This window comes from Astyanax mexicanus, chromosome 14, assembly GCF_023375975.1.
Source record: "Astyanax mexicanus isolate ESR-SI-001 chromosome 14, AstMex3_surface, whole genome shotgun sequence".
Classification (NCBI taxonomy): Eukaryota; Metazoa; Chordata; class Actinopteri; order Characiformes; family Acestrorhamphidae; genus Astyanax; species Astyanax mexicanus.
Genome location: NC_064421.1, coordinates 46,815,865 through 46,843,805, shown reverse-complemented (window position 1 = coordinate 46,843,805; position 27,941 = coordinate 46,815,865). Strand labels below are relative to the sequence as shown.

General features: G+C 36.7%; 2 protein-coding genes across 4 annotated transcripts in view; one reads left to right on the top strand and one right to left on the bottom strand.

The window, feature by feature from the left end:
• Window positions 1-27,941, top strand: part of LOC103026471 (ER membrane protein complex subunit 7) — a 246,781-nt gene that overhangs the window by 12,831 nt on the left and 206,009 nt on the right. The window lies entirely within an intron of this gene.
• On the bottom strand, window positions 40-27,862 carry chrm5a (cholinergic receptor, muscarinic 5a). Its single transcript, XM_007257925.3, has 2 exons — window positions 27,214-27,862; window positions 40-2,401 (listed from the first exon to the last, which is right to left on the bottom strand). The coding sequence occupies exon 2, from the start codon at window positions 2,317-2,319 to the stop codon at window positions 751-753; it is 1,569 nt and encodes a 522-aa protein (XP_007257987.2). The 5' UTR covers window positions 2,320-2,401; window positions 27,214-27,862; the 3' UTR covers window positions 40-750.

Here is a 27,941-nt window from a genome sequence, read left to right as displayed (position 1 = left end):
TGAAAACAACACTGGAAAGTCTTTTTTTTTTTAGATATACAGTGATGATGACACCAGAGAGACCAGAAATTGTGTCTGATTGTAAACGTTAAGATATTCAGGGGTTGGACAATGAAACTGAAACACCTGGTTTTAGGCCACAATAATTGATTGTGGTGACGGACAGTTCTGGTGGAAACAGGAGAGTTGAGTTGCACATTGAATTCTGCGTGATTTGATCAGCCGTGGTTTTATGGAGTTTTTTGGATACAATCCGGGTTAGCACTCGAACATCCCTTTCAGACAGCTTCCTCTTACAGCGTCCACAGTTAATCCTGTTGCATGTGGTTGGTCCTTCTTGGTGGTATGCTGACGTTACCCTGGATACCGTGGCTCTTGATGCATCACAAAGACTTGCTGTCTTGGTCACAGATGCGCCAGCAAGACGTGCACCAACAATTTGTCCTCTTTTGAACTCTGGTATGTCACCCATAATGTTGTGTGCATTGCAATATTTAGAGCAAAACACTGCTCTTACTGGTGCAATGTGCAATTAATGGATTAAAGATTGGCCAACAGGCTGCTCCAATTTATCCATGAAACCTCCCACACTAAAATGATGACAGGTGTTTCAGTTTCATTGTCCAACCCCTGTACATAAGTCACTTCTCACTCTCTGTATTATTCATCTAGATTCTAGAGAGGGTTTATCGAAACAGTTAGCGTGCGCTCATTATCATCATCATTATCGTCGATTTTGTTCAGATGCCCTTACGTTAACTTGTTCCCCACAACAGGGTTTTGTCCGTACCAGTGAAGCTTCTCCTCTACACGCTTCTTCTTCCACTGGCACAGCAGAAGCATCCGGAAGGTCTTTTGAAAGTTCTTGTTGCAGAGGGCGTAGCACATTGGGTTGACGGTGCTGTTGACGTAGCACAGCCAGTAGCCCAGGTGCCAGAGAGACAGAGGGATGCAGTCGGAGCAAAAGGTGGAGATGAGCACCATGATGTTGTAAGGCGTCCATGTGAGGATGAAGGCCAGCAGAATGGCGCTGAGTGTCTGTGCGGCCTTCCTCTCTTTGATCAAGACCATCCTCTTGCGCTTGGTAATCTGGCTCTTGAGCGTCGCGTCAATGGGTTTGGAGGACGAAGCGGTGGACGGGGCGCTCATGGATTCGGCTGAGGAGAAGGACGCTGCTTTGGTGTCTTCTTGGCTGTTGGTCTGCAGAGAGTTGCCTTCTTTGGCGGCTGTCTTGAACTTGTACGAGACGCACTTCTTGCTCTTTTGGGAGTTACTTTTGACTGGAGATGGGAAGAAGTTGTCGTCTTCGTGGGTGCTCAGCTGTTCACTGTCATTGGACAGCCCAGTTTTGTTCTCGCCACACGCATGGTTCCTGTACGCTGGGAGGACTCCAGGAGATATGGGCCGGTCCTCGTCGTCGGAAGAGGCGTAGCTGTTGAAGGTGGCCAACTGGTCAGCTTTGGACCACTCGTCGTTTGAAGCAGCTGAGGATTTCACGGATTTGCAGCGGCTGGACAAGGACCAGGACGATCGCTTCTTGTCTCTTGAGGTGCTGCTGAAGCAGGACCTGATGATGGCCCTCTGTGGTTGGGCTTTAGTGTCTGTAGTAGAGTCTGTAGAATGGTTGACGCCCTGGAGCTCGGCCAGGTCCTTGGTGCGCCTTTCCGTCTCCTTGTATATCCGACAGTACAAGATGGTCATTACGGAAACGGGGATGTAAAACGCTGCAATGGCTGTGCCAAAGGTTATCACTGGTTCTGAGAAGAACTGGATTTGACACTGCCTCTCAGGTACCGTCCTCTTGCCTACGAAATACTGCCAACACAGAATCGGAGGTGCCCAAAGGACGAATGACACAAGCCAAGCCAATCCGATCATGATTCCTGCACGCCTCGGAGTTCGCTTGGCTCTGTAGGTCAAAGGCCTCGTAATGGAAAAGTAGCGGTCAAAGCTAATGACCAGCAAGTTCATTACCGAGGCATTGCTGGCCACATAGTCCAGAGCCAACCACAAGTCGCACGCCAGGCTACCGAGTGCCCAGTAACCCATCAATATGTAGGAAGTGTATAAATTCATTGAGAAAACACCAATGATTAGATCGGCAAATGCCAAGCTCAACAGGTAGTAGTTATTCACAGTCTTCAGCTGACTGTTCACCTTGAAGGACACCATCACAAGAACGTTCCCGATTATCGTGATCAAGCTCACTATGGCTGAGACCGTTGCTATCGTGATGACCTCCCACAGGCTGTGAGTGACGAGATGGATGTCGGATGCGTTGGCGCCGAGTGAGGAGTTCTCCATTTGGCCTCCATCCATGGCTCTCGTTTCCGCCTAACTCCTAGCAGAAGTTCATGGGAAGTTTCTGGAAGAGTTTGCGCCCCATGCTGACTTGTCTGTTCTGAGGGAACAAGCAAAAAAAAAAAAAAAAAAACATATTAATATATATATTAATTTAAAGATGAATTGAATAAGAAATACTCATATGCTATATAAAAAAAACCCAGGTGAAAAAAAACACTTAATTGTTCTGTAAAAGACATATTGAGAAAACAGCATATCTAAGTATGTGAATTCTGTAAATATACAGAAAATAACAGCTTTATTTACTGTAATAGCTAAAGTACATAAGTACTACCTGAAGTACCCTTTTAGTTGTTTAATGTTTAATTCAATATACTTCTAAAACACTTATTTACAAATATACTTTTGTAAAACATTTTTGCAAAGTGTGTTAAAAACAACTGACTTTTTAGAAAGTAAATTAAATTACTACATTGGTAAAAATGTTTTTTAAATATATTTAGGTAGTATATATTAATATAACAGTTAAAATGTAATTCAATGCTCTGTCATTATAATTATAAATTTAAGTAAATTATAGGTTACAGTGTTAAATAACACATTTAAATGTAAAAAAAATAGCATTTGTAACATGCTCAAATTTCTATTATAGTCTATTAAAATATATATTTTTTATACCCAACAAAGTATACTAGAAGTGTGCTACTTACAAAAAAAAAGGCACAAGAAGAATATTTGTACTCTAATGTAAAAAAAACAAAATCACATATATTTAATCAATTCCTGGTACATTCCTAATATACTAATAAAACGTATTATAATTTTACTGGAAGCATATTTAAAATATGGGGTTACATACATGAAGTAGTTAATTGTTTAAATGTTACTTAAGTACAGTATATTTAAAATAGTTCCATTTTAGTACAGTTAAGTACACTTTTGTTCTATTTTTATACTATAATTAAAGTATAATAAGTACAAAAAAAAAGTTCAATTTTAGCACTCTTTAAATATACTGATTAATAATAATGTGGCTACAAGAACACTTTAGTGCACTATAGCATAATAATAATAATAATGCTTAGTATACGTTGATCTACTGTTTTTCCACTAGTAAAAAGTGTGTGTGTGTGTGTGTGTGTGTGTGTGTGTGTGTGTGTGTGTGTGTGTGTGTAGATTGGCTGCTACCAGAAGGGGGAGACATTTGTCCTTCCTTGAGTTTCTGGCCACACATAGCACACACTCAACATATTTATATTTTTCAAGAATATACTTTGAATATCATTGTAAAGTTATTTTAATTCAGTAATTCAATTCAAAATGTGAAACTCGTATATTATATAGATGTATTAAACACAGAGTGATCTATTTTAAGCCTTTATTTTTTCTTTTATTGTTGATGATTATTTATAGCTTACAGCCAATAAAATCCCAAAAGTCTGTGTCTCAAAAAATGTGAATATTATATTATTATAAGACTAATTGGTACTTTTGGCAGTGTGGGCAGTGTGCCAAATCCTGCTGGAAAATAAAATCCTCGTCTCTATAAAAGTTGTCAGTAGCAGAGGGAAGAATGAAGTGCTGTAAGATTTTGTGGGAAAACAAAACTTTAGACTTGATAATAAAACACAGTGGATCAACACCAGCAGATGACATAACATTTTATAAAAATAAATAAATAAAAATTATTAATAAGCTATTAATAAAAAACTATGGTTTAAGATTTAGTGGCTCTTTAATTACTTTTTTAAAGTTTTTTAAAGACTCTAGCTGGATTCATGGCTTCATGTGAACGATATAAGACCTTGTGCTTAATTTGTTCCTCTGAAAGGAAACCTAAAAGTGAGGAAAAGGTGGAAACTTGGCTTTTTAAACTGAGGAAGGGAAGTTCAGACCTCCAGCACGTATTACCTGTGAACAAGGTGTTGGCAATCAAGCCTCTACTGTTTAATTAGTAATTAGTTAACAAGCAAAAGAACAGCCGGGATTTGATGAGGAGGTTCATCAGTCCTGAACGCGCAACCACGTTTAGATTACTTTGCTCTGCAAAAGGTAGGATAATGTTTTATAATAAATGCTGCCGCTGTGCAGTGATACCTTCAACTGAGGTGTTTAACTTCAGGATGGGTTAGAAATATAAACTGTAGCTTTTTTCAGTAGCGTCCCAGCTGCTACACAACCGACCTTCAACCTTAAAATGTGTTTAAAACATAGTTGAAGTAATGTCTGTTGTTGAAACAACATTGAAACAACATTAGATGTTGAAATTTTAACGTTAAATCGACATCATGTCCTCAACCTTCTGCCTTCCCGTGTGAAAAAGTTTTGTGTTTGTTTAAATATAATAATAATAATAATAATAATAATAATAGTCTACTTGAACTATATGCAGAATAACTGAAGTATACTTTTTCTACTTATACATATATTTGACCTGTTTAATCTATATTTCAGTCTACTTTAAAAAAGTGTACTTTATTTGTCTTTGCTAATTGTGCACTGGTAATGTAGTTTCTCAGGGGGTCCTGGGGTCATTTTATTCCCGTCTGGAACAACCACGTAGGTGTGTTTTTTTTTTTTGTTTTTTTTTCTCAGATGCCCTCTAAATTATTTACTGTTTTTCTCTAAACTCTTTTTTTTCGTGGTCCTCCAGTAATTTTTTATCGCCCAGGCCAAATACACAGTATTTTATTCTTATAAATACACAGTATTTCTTCTTAAATCCTGCTTTTCAAATATTCTTTAATAAAGAGTACAGTGATTTATTTATTTTTATATATATATATATATATATATATATATATATATATATATATATATATATATATATATATATAAATAGTTTCTGCTCATCATCCAATTAAACTGTCATTTTTTTATAGTCTGCATAATGATATTCTCGATACAATAGGAAATTTTATTTGAATTATTTGTATATATTTTATATATTTTATATTTGTCCAGCTCTAGTTACAGGACAATTTTACACTTTACATTGCTCTTTTTTTTTAGCTATAAAATCTTAATGTCAGTTTAGAGTACCTTTCTTAATTTAGTGTACCTTTCTAGTCCTTCCCTTGTTTTTTTCCTTAAATTTGGCTTATTGTTTTAACTTAAAAGCCCTCTGTGCAGTTTTATAATTGCATAATTTTATTGCATTTTATACTATTTTGAAGCAGTTCCAACTAAATATTTGTATCAGAGATGTATGTACGGTTTTGTATGTAGCAGAAATGTAGAAACGCAGAAATGTAGCATTAGTCAACTGCAGTCACTGTGGGCTGACTGGGCCCGAGCACGAGCACTACTATTGTTTTAGAAGACAATGTGTGGCCTTGTTGTTCTTCAGCTTATATAATCGAATGTTTTTTATTATTGTAGCCAATAACATTTAAACAAAAAAAGTTTTATTCCTCCTTTGTGAACTTTTAGAGTGGTGAAAACAGCTGCTAATCATTTCTTCTTTCTCTTTTCTGCATTCTTTTCTTATTCAATACTGTCTCCCGGCACCTGGCTGGTAAGCGCGGACACGCTCCTGATATAAAAATGGAAACGTGGTGACGAGCGAGTCGTTAACGACACTGTCTTTCCCCAGAAACAGAGGCCTTCAGGAACGAGGGTCGGATTAAGTGGAAACGGTGGCTTTCAGCTTCATATACAGGCGTGTTTTTACATCTTGCATCAGACAGAGCACACACGAAGCAGTGCGTTCAGAGCGAGGAGAGCGGCCCATCTATCACTGCGGCTTTTTGTTTCTAGGGAAACGGACAGTCGATTGCTTTTGGAAGACAAGAGCCAACATAATTTCAGGTGCAGGGAATGTGCTCCAGGATTTGCTGGAGGGCAAAACAAACAAGCACTCAAAAAAAGAAAGAAAAAAACAGTTGAGCATGTCATGCGCTCCCCTGCGCCTGTTTTTAAATGGACTTGTAGGCAGATGTGGTGTTTGTGCCACTGTCTTTTCTCAGAAGAGCCGTTACTCAGAGAAACAGGAACTGCTTACAGGCCTGAGGTCAGTTTTTGTGTGCGTGTGTGTGTGCTGACTAAAATAACTGAAAAACTTTGGTGTAAAATTGACTTTTAGTGTCGTAAAACATGACAAAAAGTACTTACTGCTCTCCTACAGCTTTCTGAGTTACAGTAATTTTGTTCTTTTTGCCCAGCACTCTTTACAACGGCTGTATTGGGGCATATTTACCCCGATAAATAGCTTTTTACACTGATATCCAGGCTCAAAGTAGCCTAAAACCTCCTTGGTAGAGCTCTGACATTTAAAACGAGGCATTAATAACCTAAAAAGTGCAGACAAAGCTTATTAAAAACCACTGTTTACAACCCATAGCGCTTCTTTGTAGCTCTGGGTGTCGCCATCACTGTACTGATAATGACATAGACACATATACAGGGGTTGCACAATCAAACTGAAACACCTGTCATCATTTTAGTGTGGGATTTTAGGTTTCATGGCTAAATTGGAGCAGCCTGGTGTTCAATCTTCATTAATTGCACATTATTGCACCAGTAAGAGCAGCAAGAGTGTGAAGGTTCAATTATCAGGGTAAGAGAACAGTTTTACTCTAAATATTACACACAATGCACACATTATGGGTGACACACCAGATATCAAAAGAGGACAAATAGTTGGTGCACGTCTTGCTGGAGCATCTGTGACCAAGACAGCAAGTCTTTGTGATGCATCAAGAGCCACGGTATCCAGGGTAACGTCAGCATACCACCAAGAAGAACCAACCACATCCAACAGGATTAACTGTGGACGCTGTAAGAGGAAGCTGTCTGAAAGGGATGTTCGGGTGCTAACCCGGATTGTATCCAAAAAATACCAAGGCTGCTCAAATCACGGCAGCTTCTCACCAGATTCTACCAAGCAGTTGTTAAGCTACTTTGAGCTGGATAACGGTGTAAAAATCTATTTATTATGGCAAAATATGCCCTGATATGGCCGTTGAGAATGCTGGGCTAAAAATCACAAAATTACTGTATCTCAGAAAGCTGTAGGAGAGCGGTGATGGGCTATTCAATAAAGATAAGTACTTTTTTATCATGTTTTACTACACCAAAAGTCAATTTTACACCAGTGTTCTCCATTAAAGTGAAGGAACTGATCTGTAAATGAATATTTAATCTCAACAAGCATATCAAGAAACAGATCTTTGGGTTATTTCAGAATCGGCTGGTTTTTACTGGACATAATTCGATGTCACTCGCCAGATGCTTCTATCCAAGGCGACATATGGGTCCTGCAGTGGATTATGGGCGTGCAGTCTCCCTGAGGCTATCCGGGGTTAAATGTGTTGCTCAAGGGCAGAACTGCAGTACCAACTGGAAGAGCTGGAAAACTGAAAAAGGGGATTCCTGTGGTTCACTGGCACTTCATCCAAATTCCTTTAATTTCCACTTTCAAGACCCGTAACCAGCAGCTTTTTTAATAGCAGTAGCAATACCAAAAATTATAAGAGCTCCAAAAATATAGACCATTTGTAAAAGCGATTGTAGACAGTGTAAAAGACTAAAGCAGCAGTAAAACTGTGGTGTGTGTGTGTGTGTGTGTGTGTGTGTGTGTGTGTGTGTGTGTGTGTATGTGTGTGTGTGTGTGTGTGTGTGTGTGTGTGTGTGTGTGTGTGTGTGTGTGTGTGTGTGTGTGTGTGTGTGTGTGTGTGTGTGTGTGTGTGTGTGTGTGTGTGTGCGCGCATGAGCATGAGCATATGCATACTCGATGGAATTGCTTCTGTATCATTTTTTTGCTTTTTGCTGTTTTGGAACAGTTTTCACTGGTGGGCGGGGCTTAGAAGGAGGCGTTGACTTTAATTAGCCATTGGTCACCTAATTTTAGATTGCCAGGTACACTGAAACCCATGTCAAGGGCTTAGCCACGCCCACCCTCCCAGCTTTCATGCATTTCTGAGCTTGAAAGAATGACCTTGTTCTAATACACAGCAGCAGCAGCAGAAACTGAATTTCTGTATTAGAAAGTTGAGACAAACTTTATTAAAATCTTTATGAATAATTAATAAATAACCCGCGGCTGATTGTGGATTTTTTGACACTGCTCCAAACTGTCAGGATCCGCTGGCAGACTTCAGCAAAAGTTGCTCTTTGTATGCGGCCGGTTTTGGTAAATTATTTCTCGCCGCTTTTCATCCAAGCCTTCCTCTTTAAATCCACGATTCACGCTGATTTAGAGTAGCTGCAAATACTTAGTCATCCTGACGAGCCCTGGATTAATCTACACACTTGTTTTTTTAATTGAAAACAGTTTATTTGGGTGAGTAAAGCACTTTTGTATATTTACAGTAAATTTACATTTCCAAGGATTTGATTGAATTGGTGGCATAAAGCTCGTTAGCACGTAAAACAAGAAAAAAACATTATGTGAACTGCACCGTTAAAAAAGCCACAGTGTTCAAAGCCGGTGAAAAAAATAGTGGCTTATAGCCCAAACATTAGGAAACCAGAAGTGCATCCAAAGTAAATAATTACCTGTAAGTTCTCTATACAGCTTGTTTTCAGTTAAATACATTCAACTAAAGTAAAAGTAAACTTCACCACAATGCATTGGTTATTGGTTAGACATTAGTATAGTTGCATCAATGGTAGTCAGCAGTTTAGCTGCTCAATTTAGCTTAATTTAGTTCACAATAAGTGCATCCTTCACGCTTAGCTTTCTAAATGAAGAGCATAAAGCAAACTAAATTGATTGCAAACCAAAAACATGAATGAAATAAAATCATTCCCTGTTTAAAATAGTAAGAAGCTAAAGCAGAATATCTCTATATTTGTTCCAGCATGTCCACTCTGGTTATTACATTACATTTGGCAGACGCTTTTGTCCAAAGCGACTTACAATAGTCAAGTACAATGTAAAATAAGTTTAAAGGTAAAACATCTTTGGATAGGGATAAAAGGAGGTCAAAGGGAAATAATAGGATAGAGGAGTGAAGGAGAGGAAGAAGGAAATGAGGTTAGAAGTAGTTAGTGTGTTAGAGGTGTTAAGAGAGTAAGAGTTCTTTGAAGAGCTCTGTCTTCAGGAGTTTATTAAAGATAGTGAGAGATTCTCCTGATCTGGTATTAGAAGGTAGTTAGTTAGAGGTGTTAGGAGAGTAAGAGCTCTTTGAAGAGCTCTGTCTTCAGGAGTTTATTAAAGATAGTGAGAGATTCTCCTGATCTGGTAGTAGAAGGTACTTTGTTCCACCATTGGGGAACTCTGTATGAGAACAGTCTGGATTGCTTTGTGTGAATGTTTGGCAAAGCGAGGCGACGTTCATTGGAGGAGCGCAGCGGCCGGGAGGTAGCGTAAGCCTTCAGGAGCGAGTGCAGGTAGGAAGGAGCTGTTCTGTCATCACCTTGTAGGCGATTGTAAGAGCTTTGAATTTGATGCGAGCATCAACTGGTAGCCAATGGAGCTCAATGAGCAGCGGAGTGACATGTGCCCGTTTTGGCTGGTTGAAGACCAGACGTGCTGCTGCATTCTGGATCTCAGTGCCCACGCTGCAGTTGGCGGCCGTGTGAGAAACCCAGTGTTCCTGTGTTCATCCTGAGCAGATCTTCACCTTGCCCTTCAGCCGGATGCCATGACATTTTACATAACTCACACCATCAACATCAAAACAAGCTCTGGGAGGTTCGGGATTTTTTGTTTCCTTGCCTCTGTCATTTTAGAAATGGAACTTCACCTGCCTCTTTTCCTTTAAAAGTGTTCGAACAAAGCTCTTTTATAATTTGAATATCACAAAATACCAATAGACATAATGAAAATTATTAAGAATGTGGATTCATAATACAAAAAAAATCTAAATTATGTATTTGGGGCCTGTGTTGCAGTTTGAAAAGCAAACATTTTAAATTACAGAGCGTATAAAAATTGGTCAATTTGGAAAAAATAATTAAGTAAGGAATTATTATTTTACACATTGCTTTTTTTAATATATGCAAAAAATGCAATTCTTATTATATATTTGAGATGATAAGGAGCACTTAAAATCCTTTTAATTTTCCCAAACATTTACAGTTTGCCTTATAATCTGGTGCTCCTTATATATGAATTCTACCAGTCAGGTTATAAAGAAAAGTAAAGATACTCCACTGAAGTACAGTGTACCTCGGATGGATGATCACAAACCATCAAACCAAACTGAACTGCTTGAATTTTTACACCAGGAGTAAAGCAGCATAAAGTTATCCAAAAGCAGTGTGTAAGACTGGTGGAGGAAGAGAACATGATGCCAAGATGCATGAAAAAAACTGTGATTAAAAACCAACCAGGGTTATTCCACCAAATATTGATTATTTCTGAACTCTTAAAACTTTATGAATATGAACTTGTTATCTTTGCATGATTTGTTCATTTTGATCAAACATAAACCTATAAACTGATTCATTCAGGAATTTTGTAATCACTGTATATATTACAGAATTCCTGGACGCTGTTTTCACCTCTAGATGATCGAATGCATGTGTAGCGAGGGTCTCTTGAGGCCCTCCTGCCATAAAAATAGCGTGGGCTGAGGATGATGTTGAATTAGTGATGACTCGTATTCACTGACACACGAGTAAAGATGCTTTCTTTCTTTCTCTCTCGGACTCAGTGACTCAGACTGTGACTCAGCGGCTTCAACACTTGACACCCTGAATGCAGAGCACTGGGCAAACTCAACTTCCCCTGTCCTGTAGCAGAGAAGTTCTGCAGCGGGGTAATGTGCTGATGCGGTCCTGATAACTCTTTTTTTTTTTTTTTTTTTTTTCTTTTTTTTTTTTTTTAGTTTGCTTCCTGCATATAAATAAAGCGAGATGATAAGATTTGCGTGTACTTCAAAAGAACTCAAATGACTGGACGAAATCCGTACAGACTAACTAAACATTTCAGTGCGAAAAGCTACAGTCAGCTTGTTCTTGTTCAAGCTTTCTCAAGGTTCAGATGTGAAATTTTGTATAAATAATGAGGATTTAGCAAGCTATAATTGTTTATTTCAGAACGAATGCTTTAATTTGATGTATTTGAGATTCAGAAGTTGTATATTTGTTGTATATAAGGTTCATTTTATGGATAAAATATAAACTGACTTTGATAACACTTTGCTTGGTTAGTCCAATTGATGGCCACATTAATGACCAACTGACATTTAACTAACATTCAACTGCATATCTATTAAATTCAATTGAACTGAAATTCCCTGCCCATCTTTTCTGGATACCACTATTGTATTAAATCATAATTATAATCACCTGTTTGAAATCATTATTAATTTATATATATTTTATATATATTTTATTTATATATATAATTTTTTTTTATTTATTTTTTTTTTACGTTATTTCTAGGTCTGGGCAAAAATATGGCTAAAATCTCTATTTTTTCTGAATGATGATATATATATATACACATCTGTTGACTTTTTGTTCAGTCAGGGCACCACCTGTGTTTTCTCTTGCTAAGACAGCAATATGCCTGAATTTTACCAAAACCAAAACTCTCTTTTTGAGACTACCACGCCCATCAAGCCATGTTGCTATTTAAAATTCTCATTCCATCGTTTTTTCATTTATTTTAAAATGTCTAGAATTAATGCCATGTGAGCTGTTTTTTTGTGAAAAAAAAATGATCAGGTGTTTCTATGTAGCCCTGCTTTAGATCACTGAATTAGAGGTCTCTGAAGAAAGACAGCTTTTGGCTCTTGCTCATGAATATTCATACATGCAAATATATCACCTCTGATTGGCTATCAGCACTGCAGCAGAGAACACCTACCTGTCTTTCCCGACCAATCATCCCCCCCAATCACAGTTAATTTTACAGCTCTAAAACTCAAAGGACAAAATGTTTTCAGAGATACAGCCTTAGTTATAAAGTTAACCCTTAAACTTTGCATAAGGTCAGACTTGAGTGACCCCGCGGCCGAGAAACGTTAGGCTGAGAAACAGTTTCATATGCATTATCATACACAACTCAGAGTGACCTATAGTATTTCACAAAGAACAAAGAACAATGAGACCTTCAAACAAAGCAAGCACAAGGCATGAGAATAGACTATTAAGGGAAGTGTTAGATAGCAATAAGCATCGTGACACACCTTGCACAATGTGTAAGAGTTTTAACCCTTGTGTGGTGTTCATATTTTTGTTACTCGTTTACTCTTTTACTTGTATTTAATTCAGCAAAGTTAAGCAATTTTACATTAAAATGCTTTACACATGCTCGCTTCACCTAAACTGCAAGCAATATAAACATCTTACATGGTTAATATTTGCCCTTTACCTTTCTTATGTTACATTTCTTTTAAAAAGTGCTACTCTTTTTTTATTAGTTTTTTAATAAAATGTAAAAGAAAATGAATTAAACTCAAGATATGAGTAGAAAATTTGTTTAGTTTCAAATTTACAATTGAAGCAATGTTTATTAGCCCTTGTCCAAACATACTGTATGTAATATAAATGTGTGTGTGTGTATCGAAAATGTGTTTTGATATATGTTTCTCAAAAAAATGAGCCAATGCCAATGAGTTTGAGTTAGAAAAAATATTTTTTTGTATCATTTGATGAAAAATGAAAACGGGTCCCACAGACCCGAACACCACACAAGGGTTAAAGTGCAAACTACACTTAGAAACAATACCAATAAAAGCACGCATGCCATTTCCTACATAATGCCTTTGAAAATTAAACCAATTACCAAATCATGGCTTACTCTCTTCTTTCAGCTGAATCGAAATAAATGCAGTTAAAAAAACCCTAATAATGTAAAGAAGTGTTTCTCTTAATAAAAAAAACATATTATAATATATGTATTGCTAAATACCCCAAACCTTAATCTAAATTGGTTCGACTTGGTACCAAGTCTTTCTGATGCTAATTGAATCACATGTTGCTGAGCAGAAGCTCCTGACCATTCATAGCATAGTTCCCTATTTAAACAGAAGCACAACAGGACAGCAGGTGGGTGCTGACTGATAAGAAAAGCGAGCTGTATTAGTTTTACTGTGAAATACTGCCACAGCACATGCATTATTTTTCAATCACAGATAAAATATTGTAGATTCTACCTCCACTATTAATCTACAAACGAGCTGCTATGAAAAAAGCCTTTTGTTTTCTTCTTCCTTTATATCTTTATAACACAGTCCTGCAAAATACAGAGCACCTTGCACCATCAAGGCTGCTCTCTAATGTCTCCAGTGTTCTGAAAAAAACGCTTTTGATCCAGATGAATCATTGCTGGAGCTACAACTCCGATGCATCTTTGGGTAGTCAGGCCTTGTAGGACTATAAATAGCAGATATGGTTTGTGTTACAGAGAAGTATTTACAGTGCAGGGACCCTTATCAAAGAGATAAGGAAGCAGCGCGGTGAATACGTCTGGTTTTGGGGAGGAAAAGACTTAAAGACGGTCCACCTGAGGCTGGTCTACATCAAAGCTAGCCTTCAAGAAGAAGTTCTTCCACAGAGAGCCCATCTGTTTGAGGTCACATATTCTAGGACACTTTAGATATCCTCACACTTGAGGTTGTTTTCTAAAGCTGAGGCTGTTTGACTGTTTAAAAGTTGATTATGGGTAAGTAATAAAGCTGTGGTTGAGTCCGGGTGTGACCCTGAAAAATTGATTCTTGGCCCACCCAAGGATGGTTTCCTAGAGTTGTGCAGAAGGAGAAGGAGAAATATATTTGAAGTCACGGGCCACAGACTCTGTAATGACACAAATAATGAAATATACCACTTTAAATAATACATTTTCCTGATTATTTTCATTTACACACCATTTTACTTGACTTACTATCTTTATCTTTATTTGACAGTGTTGTGTAAACTAAGATTTTTCAAATTGATGTTTCATTTCATTTGCCCTTTTTCTGTGCTATAAATGCGCACTCTCTCCGCTTATAGACTCTTTGGCCCGTTTTTCTGCGCTAAAACTGCGCACTCTCTCCGCTTATAGACTCTTTGGCCCGTTTTTCTGCGCTAAAACTGCGCACTCTCTCCGCTTATAGACTCTTTGGCCCGTTTTTCTGCGCTAGAAATGCGCACCCTCTCCGCTTTTAGACTCTTTGGCCCGTTTTTCTGCGCTAAAACTGCGCACTCTCTCCGCTTATAGACTCTTTGGCCTGTTTTTCTGCGCTAGAAATGCGCACCCTCTCCGCTTTTAGACTCTTTGGCCTGTTTTTCTGCGCTAAAACTGCGCACTCTCTCCGCTTATAGACTCTTTGGCCTGTTTTTCTGTGCTAGAAATGCACACCCTCTCCGCTTTTAGACTCTTTGGCCCGTTTTTCTGCGCTACAACTTCACTCTCGCCATTTTTAGACTCTGTGGCCCGTTTCTGACACCTAGCATTCAAACTTTGAATCTCACATTATAAAAAACCTGCTTAACAGCGGCCATTCTATTTCTAAAATCCCTCGTGGGCCGCTCCAAAAAAGGAAACGGGCTGCAAATGGCCCGCGGGCCGTAGTTTGGACACCCCTGCTTTAGAGGAACTTTGCTGAATAGTGCTGACGTAAAAAAGCCCTAAACATGTCGTAACAGATGTCATACATTGCCTTACTACTGGACATACTCTAAAATGTTTTTGTTGTAAAAATCTCCCAAACATTGAAGCAAAAGTGAACGTGAAATTGAAGTGAAACCAGACATTTAATGTTTATGTATATTTTTAGTCACCATGTTTAATTAGGTCATTATGTCATGGGTGTGGCTGCTAATCATTTCAAACTTGCTTTAATTTTTCACTACTTTTAAATATAAACATATTAGTTTTACATAACACTAAAAACATAACATTGTAATTTTTAAATTTTTGTTTTTGTTTTTGCAGGGGGTGAATGGTTGCAGATATGTTAGATGAACTATCTTCATATTATATGTCGATTACACTAATTAAGGCAAGCACAAGACGTTTCACATTAAAAAAATACTTTTTTAACAATTTTTCCCATATCTTTAAACTTTAAAACGGGTCAATTTGACCCAGAACTAGACAGGAGGGTTAAAAAAGGAGAGAAGACCATGCAGTTCACTCATTAAACACAGAACTTAAGTTAAAACACTCCAAAAACATGCAGGAGCTGATGATCTAAGGGCTGATGGAGTGCCTCCCGGGATGGAGCACAGTTTGGAGAGATTCTGGAAAGGATAGGTTAATAATTTTTACTGTCATACTAGAAGAGTGTCTGTCCTTCATCTCCTGTCTGAAGATTTTTAGAGTTTAAATTCCTTTGTGTCTACACAAAGGCCCTGATACATCACTGACTAATCTCTCAGCCCGCTGCTGTACATCCGTGTGTGTGTGTGTGTGTTGTGGAAACAGGCCAAGGGCTTTCTGGCACTGTACTTGCAGCCTGCATGCCTGGAGTCAGTGTACTGACCCATACCTAAGATCTCGCATATCTGGCATTCAGAGACCTATGACAAGACTGCTCCAGGACCAGCGCAGACACTGAGCGGATCCAGTATTATATTATTACACATATGAGTAATCTCAGGTAAAGTCTGTTATGGGTGTTTACAAACAGTAACATGAATATTACAATATAGTTTATATTGTTATGAATAAAAAAAAAAAAAAATAGATTTTTTTTATTATTATGTAATCAAAGCTGTTTTCTTCTTTGGCAAACAGACAAATTGCTTCTTATGAATGAATCCTATATAACAGCCTTTGTGTAACTCTAGATATGATTAAAACTGCAGCTGATGAAATTGATGACTCCTATTCTTGTCTTTCACGAGGCCAGTTTATTATCTGTATTTGAAAAATAAGGCATATATATTAAATACTAAATATTGTAGTACGATACAAAATGTTAGTCATGTCATTCCTGCTTGTAGATTGCAATAAACAAGCATTAAAAATAATATCTTTTTTATTAAATCAATTATTTTAATACTACTAAGTGTAATAACATTCATTTTTTAAAACTGCCATTCAACAATGCAATTGCAGATGAAGCTTACATTTATTTATGTAGCCCTTTTTAACAATAGATTATAATTATATGTAATATATTATAAGGCACACTATCAATAAATGTCTATTTTATGCTCTAATTTTATACATTTATTATTAAATGTATTTTTATACATTATGTGACACTAGTAAGAAACAGGGGTGTCCTTATGTTTTCCTTCTGATTCAGCAGGTCTCTCCTGGGTGTAAAGCTAAGCTAAGCTAAGCTAGGTAAACAAAACTGTAATTCTAAAAAAAAAAAAAAATTCTTTTCAAGCTAAACAAGCACTGGATGTTAATCTACACAAATTTCTTTCCTAAAAAACTGTTTATTTGGGTAAGTAAAGAGATTCTGTTTATTTACAGTAAGCTTGGATTTCCAGATTTCCACTAAGGTTGCATTAGCATTAGCATTAAGAGCTAACCGCTAGTGCTAGCCGCAGTTAACAGCTAATACCATCCGACAGCGTTAAACTGAGTGTTGCGGTAAGCCAGGGAGATATTAGCTAGCAGTTCATACCAAGTAGCTTGTTTTAATACGGTAAATATGCAAGCTACAGTCTGATATACTCACCTCTGAATGGTGAAAGAGCTAGCACTAAGCACGGTTAGCGGCTAATTCGGCACAACACTGGTAATGAGAGCAATGAATCGCAACACTAACAATTTTTAAAACAATTTCTGCTTTTTCTGCTATATAATTTGAGGGGGGAAACAAATCCACCTATTCCGCCCACCCCCCCCCCCCCAGTTCCTATGCCAATGTATCAGACAACAATATAGTAACTTAAACAGCTTTAATATATTTTACAGGTAATGAAAATCTAATGGTAAAAGTTTACTCCTTTTTAATTTCTAAAAGAGCACATTAGAAACTTCAAATAAAAAAGTGCTGTGGAAATAATTTAATTTGCCAGTTGAACTTCATCCTTCCTGTTCATTTAATGCGGTTTATCCTCCACTTTAATATAAACGCATTACGCTGTATTTCACACCTCTACTGCCTGCACTCCTGGGAACATCTTATTGCTGTGTAAGATCAGCCGGAACTCGGAGAACATAATAGCTGTAATTTGCGCTTGTGGGATATGAAGGATAATTTGCTGAATATGATAGCGGTTGGGAAATGACTTTAATCTCTTTAAGGTAATCATGCCTAACTGACTCTATAGAAGAGAAGAATGCATATCGTCATGCTTTGATCATTTTAAGTGTCTGTGTTTTTGTCCTGTAGCAAAAGAGATTTGTAGGAACAATAGCTCATAGCAATCTCTGTTATCTGTATCTTTATTGATATTTTCAGGAGCACAGAGAAAGCCTAGTCTTGGACTATTGTTGGACTAAGCTTTAGGTCTAATCCTTTCCTGGGAAAAGAGGCAGCCCTGCTGTGTATAAGTAGGTTAAGTAGGTTATCTTAATGGGAAATGATTCAGCCTGCACCTGACCAGGGTCACTCAGTTCTGCTTCTGCATAGCTGCATGCATAGCTGGTTCGAATCCCGGTCATGCAGCCTGCCATCAGCTGCCAGAACCCTGAGGGAGCACAATTGGCCTTGCTCTTTCTGGATCATACCTGTCAAGTGTCCTGTTTTGGCCAGGAAACTACTGAATTTCCCTTATTTTTAAATCCAAAACTTGACAGATATGCTCTGGGTGGGTAAAGTACAGTAGATGGTGCTCTCTCTTTCCCCTCATCACTCCTAGGGTGATGTGGATCAGCACAAGACTGCGTCTGTGAGCTGATGTATCAGAACCGAGTCGCTGCGCTTTTCTCATTTTAGACAACACCCTTCAGAAATCAAACAATGTTATTTGTTCACTGTCCCTTTACGGAACTATGTTTAATTTCTGAAGGGTACTGTCTATAAATTATATTATGTTTTGTATATTTGAAGGTTTCTTAAAGGGGCCGTCTACAAATCATGTTTAATTTCTGAAAGGAACAATTGATAAATTACAAACTATATATATATATATATTTTTTTTTTTTTTTAAAAACTGTTTCTTTCATGAAATCAAGCAATATAATTAGACAATACCCATCAATAATCAAACAATGTACTTTGCATAATGATCCATATATATATATATATATATATATATATATATATATATATATATATATATATATATATATATATATATATATATATATATATATATAATTTATTTTACATTTTTTAAAGCATTTATAATTAATGTATTACTTTTTTAAGCAGATCAACAATGTTCATTTAAATCATATAAAATTCCTCTTATTTGCTCACAGTTTTTGGGAATATACAAAATTATGCCTCAGTAATGAATCTTCTACAGCTGTTAATGATGCAAAATAGAGCGTAGAAGCATAAATGGCATAAACTCCTCATTATTCCTAAATCCTGTCTTCCATCATTGAAATAATAATGTATAGTATAAGTAACGATAATCTAAACGCGTCCTTAAATCACACAGTAATAAAAAATCAAAAAACGCCATATTATAAAAAACAACTCTAATTTTAAAAAGACTTGTTCAAATATAAAACTAAAGCTCATCTGTGTTACAGTCGAGCATGTTTACAACACAATGCAGAATCAGTGTGAGACCGCTCTCAGTTGAAGCTGCTCTTTTAGCCTTAACACACAGTGTTCAGCCTCACTCCCCCAGGACATGATCTCTACAGGGGCTGCAGGAAAAGATCTCCAGGACTGAAGGGGAGTGAGAGAGTGAGAAACTCACGCTGAGAGAAGCAGGAGTGTACAGAGATTATAATATGACCAGAAGAAGAGAAAAGAGAATAGAAAAAAGCAGAAAGGAAAAGAAATGAAGGAAATGGACATGAACAAAGAGAAGACTACTACTGAATATACTGATTACAGTGGTATAAATAAGTTTGGGCACCCCTGATCATTTTCATAATTTTTCTTTATAAACCATTGGTTGTTCACTGGTTTGAATCTCGGTCATGCAGCTTGCCATCAGCTGCCGGAGCCCTGAGAGTGCTTAATTGGTCTTGCTCTCTCTCTGGGTGGGTACAGTAGATGATGATCTCTCTTTCCCCTCATCACTCCTAGGGTGATGTGGATCAACACAAGGCTGCATCTGTGAGCTGATGTATCAGAACTACTCGGCAATGCTACAGCATCAGCAGCAGTTTGAAAAGAGGCGGAGTCTGACTTCACATGTATCGGAGGAGGCGTGTGCTAGTCTTCACCCTCCTGGTGTGTTGGAGCATCACTAGTGATGGAGATAATAGAGTCGTAGTAAGTGGGTTGGGTAATTGGCCATGTAAATTGGGGAGAAAATTGAATAAAAATTAGAAATAAAAAATGTATAAAAGTATATCTCTAGCCTTAGAAATCGTACATCACTCTTTAAATGTATTTATGATCGCAAAAGGTGTATTAAAGTTTGGATTATGCTAAATAACTACAGTGTTATGCAATTAGTTGTGATTATATCTGAATCATTTTGCAGCTTTAGAAATAAGGCTGAATAGATTTTGTGCTATGTTATGTAAAGCATGTTCAACATAACAACGGTTGCTATGAAAGAATACATTTTTGGCTGGCTAGAGCACAGACATGTCACTTACTGACGGTAACCCATCTGCTGCTGCATAAATTGTCTCCCGAATCCTCCATGCCCATCAATAAAAAGGGACAACTATTGTATAGGGCATCCACTGACTAGATATACGAGTGCGTCTTAAAAATAATAGAATAGAATATCAAATTTTCTTTTATTGTTGATTATGGATTACAGCCAATGAAAACCCAAAAATCAGTGTCTCAGACAACTTAAATATTATATAAGACCAATTGGTACTTTTGGCAGTATTGTGGGCAGTGTGCCAAGTCCTGCTGGAAAATGAAATCCAATCTCCATAAAAGTTGTCAGTAGCAGAGGGAAGCTGTAAGATATGAAGTGCTGTAAGATTTTGTGGGAAAACAAAACTGCACTGACTTTAGACTTGATAATAAAACACAGTGGATCAACACCAGCAGATGACAGACATGACTCTCCAAACCATCACTGATCATCAGTAAATTTTACTTTATTTCATTTAAAGTAAATCAAGGGAGCAGAGTCTGGAGGAAGAGTGGAGAGACACACAGTCCAAACTGCTCGAGGTCTAGTGTGAAGTTTCCACCAATCAGTGATGGTTTGGAGAGACATGTGATCTGCTGGTGTTGGGTCCTTAACCAGGGCATTGTGATCTTTGGTATTTTATGTATTTAAAAGTATATATTATATAAAATATTCTGCATTGTAGATTACTACTCTGTAATCCAAACTATGAATAAAACCATATTTTAGATTGTTGCTGCTGGATTTTCTCAGTCAGCTTTATGAAGTAGAACTACCTGGAATTCAGGCTTTCAGTTAACAGCTGTGCTGAACTCATCAAGAGTTAATTACTTGATTCATTTCTTGTCTCTTAATAAAGTGTTTGAGAGCATCAGTTAAAGTAAAGTAGTGAAGAGGTAGAGTTACAGGTATACGGTGAATAGTGAATATTTGAGTAATGTTCAAATCCAGGTTATGAAAGTATCCTCAAGTGTAGTCAAAAAGACCATTAAGAACATGATCGAACTGGCTCTCATCAGGACCACCCCTGGAAAGAAAGAGCAAAATTTACCAGCCTCAGAAACTGCATGTTCAGATAAGAAAACAGCTCTCCAGATAAGAGTATCTAAATGCTTCTTCACAGAGTATTTTTGTGTGTTTTTAACACTTTTTTAAGTTGCTACATGATTCATTATGTGTTTCTTCATAGTCTGAATCACTTCAGTATTTATTTACAATATAGGAAAAGTCATATATCAACATATAAACAAATACTAAGACAAGTGGGTCAGATTCACCTTCATAAGAGATGGGCTACAAAGTTTAACCTGGCCCTGGGCCTCCTATAATCTGAATTATGGCCCTCTATAACATGCAGGAGGCCCTGGGCAGGGTGGTTAACGTGACACTGCTGTGTTTTCTGTGTCTGTCAACCACCAGTATCCAGTCGAGCGTGATCCTGTGGTCAGAAACTGACAACTGATGAGCTGAAGAGTAACGAAACTGTGCTCAGAACAAGATGAGCTATAGTGTATACTATAAAGGCATGGCTGGGAGGGAGTTTCAGTAGTTCTTCATGGGTGGTGGATAACACACACATATACAGTGCAGCAGATTATATACTGTTTTATATACTATATTTAACCACCCGAATGTCACACGTTTTTCTGTAGAAGTTTCTACAGGGCTTATACTGACAATTTCTTATTCTCAACATAAATGTTATAACACATGAGACTGACTGTAACAGAGGGGCTAGTTGTAATATTTGTCCTGGTTAAATGTAATTTGAGTGTCCCCAAACTTTATTGTGCCAGTTTGAACCATTACCATATGCAAAAGAAATACAGGGATATAAAAACCTATATGAATTCTTCTCTCTACCAGAAAATCCTGAAGGAGAATGTCCGGGCTGAAGCATGCTTGGGTTCTGCAGCAGGACAATGACCGAAGTTAAAGTCTGATTGAGATTCTGTGGATGATCTTAAATAGGCAGTTTATGCTCAAAAACCCTCCAATGTGGTTGAATTAAAACAATTCTGCAAAGAAGAGTGCTCTCAACCCAGATAAGTTGACTTTTTAATAGAAAATTGCATGATTTTTTTACACAAGAAGAAACTAAAGAAAAAATCATTCATTCACATAAATTAGCTCTTTTCTGTAGTTTAAATGGTAAAAAAATGGAATAAATATATTTTTAAAATGTTTTAAAGTTTAAAAGCATGTTAAAAACATGTTTTCTGAGCTAGGGGACCTTTCTAGTGGCATAAAAAACAGCAAATCTTCATCCAATATGATCAGCAGATTGAGACTCTGTCAAATATGGCAAATTTATGATCGACCACAAAGTATATGATATAAGATCAGAATGTGTGTGCATTAAAAAATCAACCATGCCATTTGAAGGTTATATTGTAGTCTGGTTTGTTCTCAAATTGGTGAAATAATTAAAATAATAATAATAATAATAATAATAATAATAATAATAATAATAATAATAATAATAATAATAATAATAATGAAGACGACGAAGAAGAAAAACTTTTGTATAAACCCAGCTAATGGTTAGGCCATGCAAGTATGAAACAGATAGGAAAGAGTTTATAGTTTATAAAGTGCTTTATAGGAAATGCAGGGAAAGCAGGAGTCTTTTATATATTAGTGAGATAAAAACACATTTTAAAATGATGCAGAGAAACTCTGAGCAGATATAAAAGCCTGTAGTTTCTGTGTGTTTTGTAACAAGTCCTTCACATTTTGAAGTGCGCTGATTACACCTGCAAATCATTATCCACCCAGAATACCCTGGAAACTGTTGTGTAAAAATATGAATGCAGTCCATAACAGTGTTTTGAGCACTGCTTTGTGTGTTTTTCACAGAATTTTTCTCTTTAATTCTCTTTACTCTCAAGGTCCCTGTACTAAAAACTAGTGCATATAAAAAATACCATTTGAAAAATTACTTTATTTCAGTATTTTAGTTCAAAATGTGAAACTCGTGGGCTCCGAGTAGTCCAGCAGTCTAAAGCGCTGCAGCTATGATCAGGAGATCGCTGGTTCGAATCCCGTTTATGAAGCTTGCCATCAGCTGCTGGAGCCCTGAGAGAGCACAATTGGCCTTGCTCTCTCTCTGGTGGGTACAGTACAGTAGATGGTGCACACTCTTTCCCCTCATCACTCATAACTAGGGTGATGTGGATCAGCACAAGGTTGCGTCTGTGAGCTGATGTATCAGAACCGAGTCGCTGTGCTTTCCTCCGAGCGTTAGCGCTGTAATGCTACTCGGCAATGCTAAAGCATCAGCAGCAGTTCAAAAAGAGGTGGAGTCTGACTTCACATGTATCGGAGGAGTCTTCACCCTCCAGGTGGTGAAGCATCACTAGTGATAGAGGGGGAGCCCTAATGAGTGTGTTGGTTAAATGGCCTTGTAAATTGGGATGAAAATGGAATTAAAAAAAATAAAAAAATCTCAGAAGATTAGAACATTATAAAAGACCATCTGATACTTTTGGCAGTGTGGGCAGTGTGCCAAGTCCTACTGGAAAATAAAATCCACACACATTTTCTTGGACACTGATTTTTGGGTTTTCATTGTCTGTAAGCTTCATAATCATCAACAATAAAATAAATAAATGCTTAAAATAGATCACTCTATGTGCAATACATCTATATAATATATGAGTTTCACATTTCAAACTGAATTACTGAAATAAAGTAACTGTATTTATATATATTTTATATATTTTTTTTCTCAGTTACATTTGTTTTCTCAATGAAACAAAATATCTTTAAACTGAATAATTGGGAAGCCAATGTTTCTTACAGGGACGATTTAAGGTGATTTAAAGAAAGCTCTTCTGCATCTAAAATGTTTGTACAAAATCCAGTTTGTAGTGAGATCATACAATAGTTTGTCTGGAACAAGAAAAGCAATCAAAGAACTTCCTCCAGTTTATTTCAGGTAATTTTAGAATGTGTGAGGACCCCCCCCACCCCCCCCCCCCCCTGTTTGGCACCAGTGTTGTAGATTTTAATGTACTGGGAAAGTGTTCAACTTGAGCTTTATTTAGACGAGCAGCTAGATCACATTTTCACTTTCAGATCTGAAACAGCAGGTGATCACACCAACTGACTTTTTACGTGCAAAAAAAAAAACCTAGGGATGCATGATATTGGGGAAAAAAAACTGCGAGTGCATAATTTTACTATATATTTGCAGTGTATGTATTGCAATATTAAAATATCTCTGGGATTGGGGGTTGGTTCTGTTGAGTGTTAAATAAAATGAGTAAAATCTAACAAATAAACTGAGCATAGGCATTTCAAAATTCAACATACATCACTAAAAATAAAAAATATATAAAAATTGAATAATAAAAACAAATATATATTTAACATTGCATATCTTGAAAAGGTTGTTTATAAATTTTCTCATGTTATAAAGCACTGACATACAAAAATTCATATAAAGCATGGGCATGCATTTATTTATCAAACATATAAAAAATATGAAACTCATATATTATATTTATTTAATTGTTGCTGATTATGACTTACAGACAATAAAAAAACAAAAATCAATGTCTCAAAATATTCGACTGTTATATAAGACCAATCTGTACTTTTGACTGTAGTGTGGGCAATGTGCCAATTCCTGCTGGAAAATGAAATCTGCATCTTCATAAAAGTTGTCAGCAGCAGAGGGAAGCTGTAAGATATGAAGTGCTGTAAGATTTTGTGGGAAAACAAAACTGCACTGACTTTAGACTTGATAATAAAACACAGTGGATCAACACCAGCAGATGACATGGCTTTTTATAGAGATGTGGATTTTATTTTCCAGCAGGACTTGGCAGACTGCCCACACTGCCAAGTACCAAGTACCAATTGGTCTTATAATAATATTATATAATATAATCAAATTTTCTGAGACACTGATTTTTGGGTTTTCATTGGCTGTAAGCTTTGTAATCATCAACAATAAAATAAAAAAAAGCTTAAAATAGATCACTTTGTGTTTAATACATCTATATAATATATGAGTTTCATATTTTGAACTGAATTTCTGAAATAAAGTAACTTTTCAATGATATTCTAATTTTCTTTATATGTGACGTACATTTTAAATATATTTTTATTTTTTTCAGTATTTTAAGCAATTTCAAATCAATTGCATAAAAAATTACAAATATATTTATATATTAGCACTATATTAGTACTTTTTACTTAATAAATGAGGTGATCATGAGCTGCTATGTTGTAAAAATCTTGAACTCTGCTCTTAAGATTCGTAACCAAACAAGTCGAGAACTTTTTAACCTTATGACCTTTAATTTAGTTATGAAAAATTTGCTTTATCACTTTTCCCTCTCTTTCTCTCACTCTTAAATAACATTTCCTTTCTCTGAGGCGGCAGGCAGCATTAAAAATATATGTTGAGACCTCTCAGCAGGCACAGACTCCTGCATGAATATAGCATACTCTGCCTATTTCTATCAGTCTCGTGCTTGTACACACTTGGAAGTGCTGCTGTCCCTAGAATGAACCTGACCCTGAACACTCCAGACACAACACTCACCCTACACTCATCTTCATCACTGCTGGAGCAGCAATGTTCTCACTGTTCTCACTACAGTTCTGTAGTGCAATTTTAGTCAAAATCCACTAAAAACTCCTTAAAAACTCCTGGAAACCTAAATCTGAGTTTTGTTTCGAATCGAGGTAATTTGTGTTAAATCTGATCCCCCTGTATAAATATACACAGTATTTCTGATCAATTTCTTATAAATAGTAGGTCAAGCTGACAGCAGCAGAACCCTAACCAATCATGTAACGTGTAATGGTAACATAGCTCCGCCCCCTCTCTTCTAGTCTGAGCAACCGGAAGCAGAAAGTAGGTGAGCTGTTGCTTACTTACTATCTTATTATTTCTTCAAGACTAAATTTACACTGGTGTATAAGCTGCAAAAAAAATACTTTCCCTTGTGTCATAGTGTCATTTCTAGATATTTCTAGATATCTCATGCCTTATTTGGACTTAAATGGAAGTTACAGTATCACAATATATTGCAATTTATTAAATTCTAGCCTCTGAATCATGATAAATATTGTGATTCTTGGTAATACACAGCCCTAATTATGTAGTCATGCAAAAGGTTTCCTTATTACATGTCATTTTCATCTATGGCTGGGCGATATGGAATAAAACCAATATTTTATTTTTTATTTTTTTGCTGAAAGGTGATCTATATATGATATGCAGCTCTGGAAAAAAATAAGAGATCTCTTAAAACTATGAGTTTCTTTGATTTTACCAAATTGAAAACCTCTGGAATATAATCAAGAGGAAGATGCAGCTGGAGTGGCGTAAAGTTATCCAAAAGCAGTGTGTAAGACTGGTGGAGGAGAACATGATGCCAAGATGCATGATGAAAACTGTGAGTAAAAAAACGAATATTTCCACCAAATATTGATTTCTGAACTCTTAAAACTTTATGAATATGAACTTGTTTTCTTTGCATTATTTAAGGTCTGAAAGCTCTGCATCTTTTTTTTTTTTTTTTTTTTTATTTCAGACATTCCTCATTTTCTGCAAATAAATGCTCTTAATGACAATATTTTATGTGGAATTTGTGAGAAGTGTTGTCCGTAGTTTATAGAATAAAACAACAATGTTCATTTTACTCAAACATAAACATATAAATAGTAAAATACCAAAAAAATGTTTTTTTTTGTTTTTTTTTTTCAAACTGGGAGAAGAGAAAGAGAAAGGCAAACTGTCGAAGCTAATTGCAATATAAATTGCAATATAAAAGATACTGTCTCATTTTAGATCTCACATGAAAATATATTAATAATTCTTAAAAACTCAATATATTGCCCAGCCTTTACATAATCACATTTAATGTAAATATGCAGGCATCTGTGTACAGGGATATATAAGAAAGATTGACATAAGTATTTACCTCTTATACTTTATTTTAATGTATCAATTCTCCAAAACACAGTATGGATTTAATTCATTTTTAAAATTTTAACTATTTATATACAAATATTTGCTAATAGACTTTGAATCATTTTTAACTAAATTTCTTGTTAGATCTTGTTAGTCTTCAGATGCCACTGTTCTGATACAATACTGTATGATGGACAATAAACATGCATTTTACTTGCATGTTAGTGACATTAATGTTGCACTTTATAACCCCAATAAACTTCATTCTTGCCAATACACTATAGTTGTGCTATATAGTGCACTAGGTGCCCTTTTTATTTATTTATTTTTTTGCATCTGCCCTTCAAACAACCTGAATCCATCACTCATTCAAATGAGAACTTGTATTCTCAGAATTCCATACTCATTACCGCTATTTAGACCTCTTTTTAAGGGTGCATCTATAGCTTACTTACCTATACAATGCTTCAGAGTTAGTTTCCACTGCTCGGCTCCAGTTCTCCTTTTCGCAGAGCGCACAAAAATCCACCAGCTTCATCTTCTTCGTCTTCGAGCTTCTCATTCGGACAGAAAGGAGAGGCGTGCGGTGGAGAAAAGAGAGGCATTTTGATGGAGCGCAGGATCAGAAATCCTCCAGATATGAGCATTTTGAATGGAATGAAGCCCCCCAAAACCTGAAGCCATTATCAGGCAGAGTAGAAATCTCTGGCTGATCCTTCAGAGTGTGACTTTTTCTTTAGATTTGACGCAGATATTTAGTATAATATAATATAATATAATAGCAATCCAAAGCTTCAGCAGCATCAGCTTCTGTTAGAAGAAGAGAGAAGAAGAGCTGGATTCTTCCTGAAGGATCTTCTCAGAGAGCTTCTTTTGGAGGTTGGAGGTAACTTTACTACTGGATGCTTCAGAACTACAGTTCTGGGTTTGGACCGCAGATGACGGAGGAGTGCAGAGTTGAAGGTTTCTATCACTTTTCTCCCCGGCTGATGTTTGTTACGGCCGCGGTCGCCGCTCTCGCCTCTGGTGGACACAGATGCGCCGGGCGCTCCGGGCCGGGAGGGATTCCCAGAGGGCTGGACGCCTCATCATGTTTCAGGAGAGTGAGCATGCAGCCACAGCGCTAAAGAGAGAGAGAGAGAGAAGTGGAGGGAAAAAGACAGAGAGAGAGTATGGGAGAGGC

Bases quoted from the DNA above. Each gene is read 5' to 3' on its own strand.
- chrm5a (XM_007257925.3), bottom strand. From the start codon at position 2,319: ATGGATGGAGGCCAAATGGAGAACTCCTCACTCGGCGCCAACGCATCC.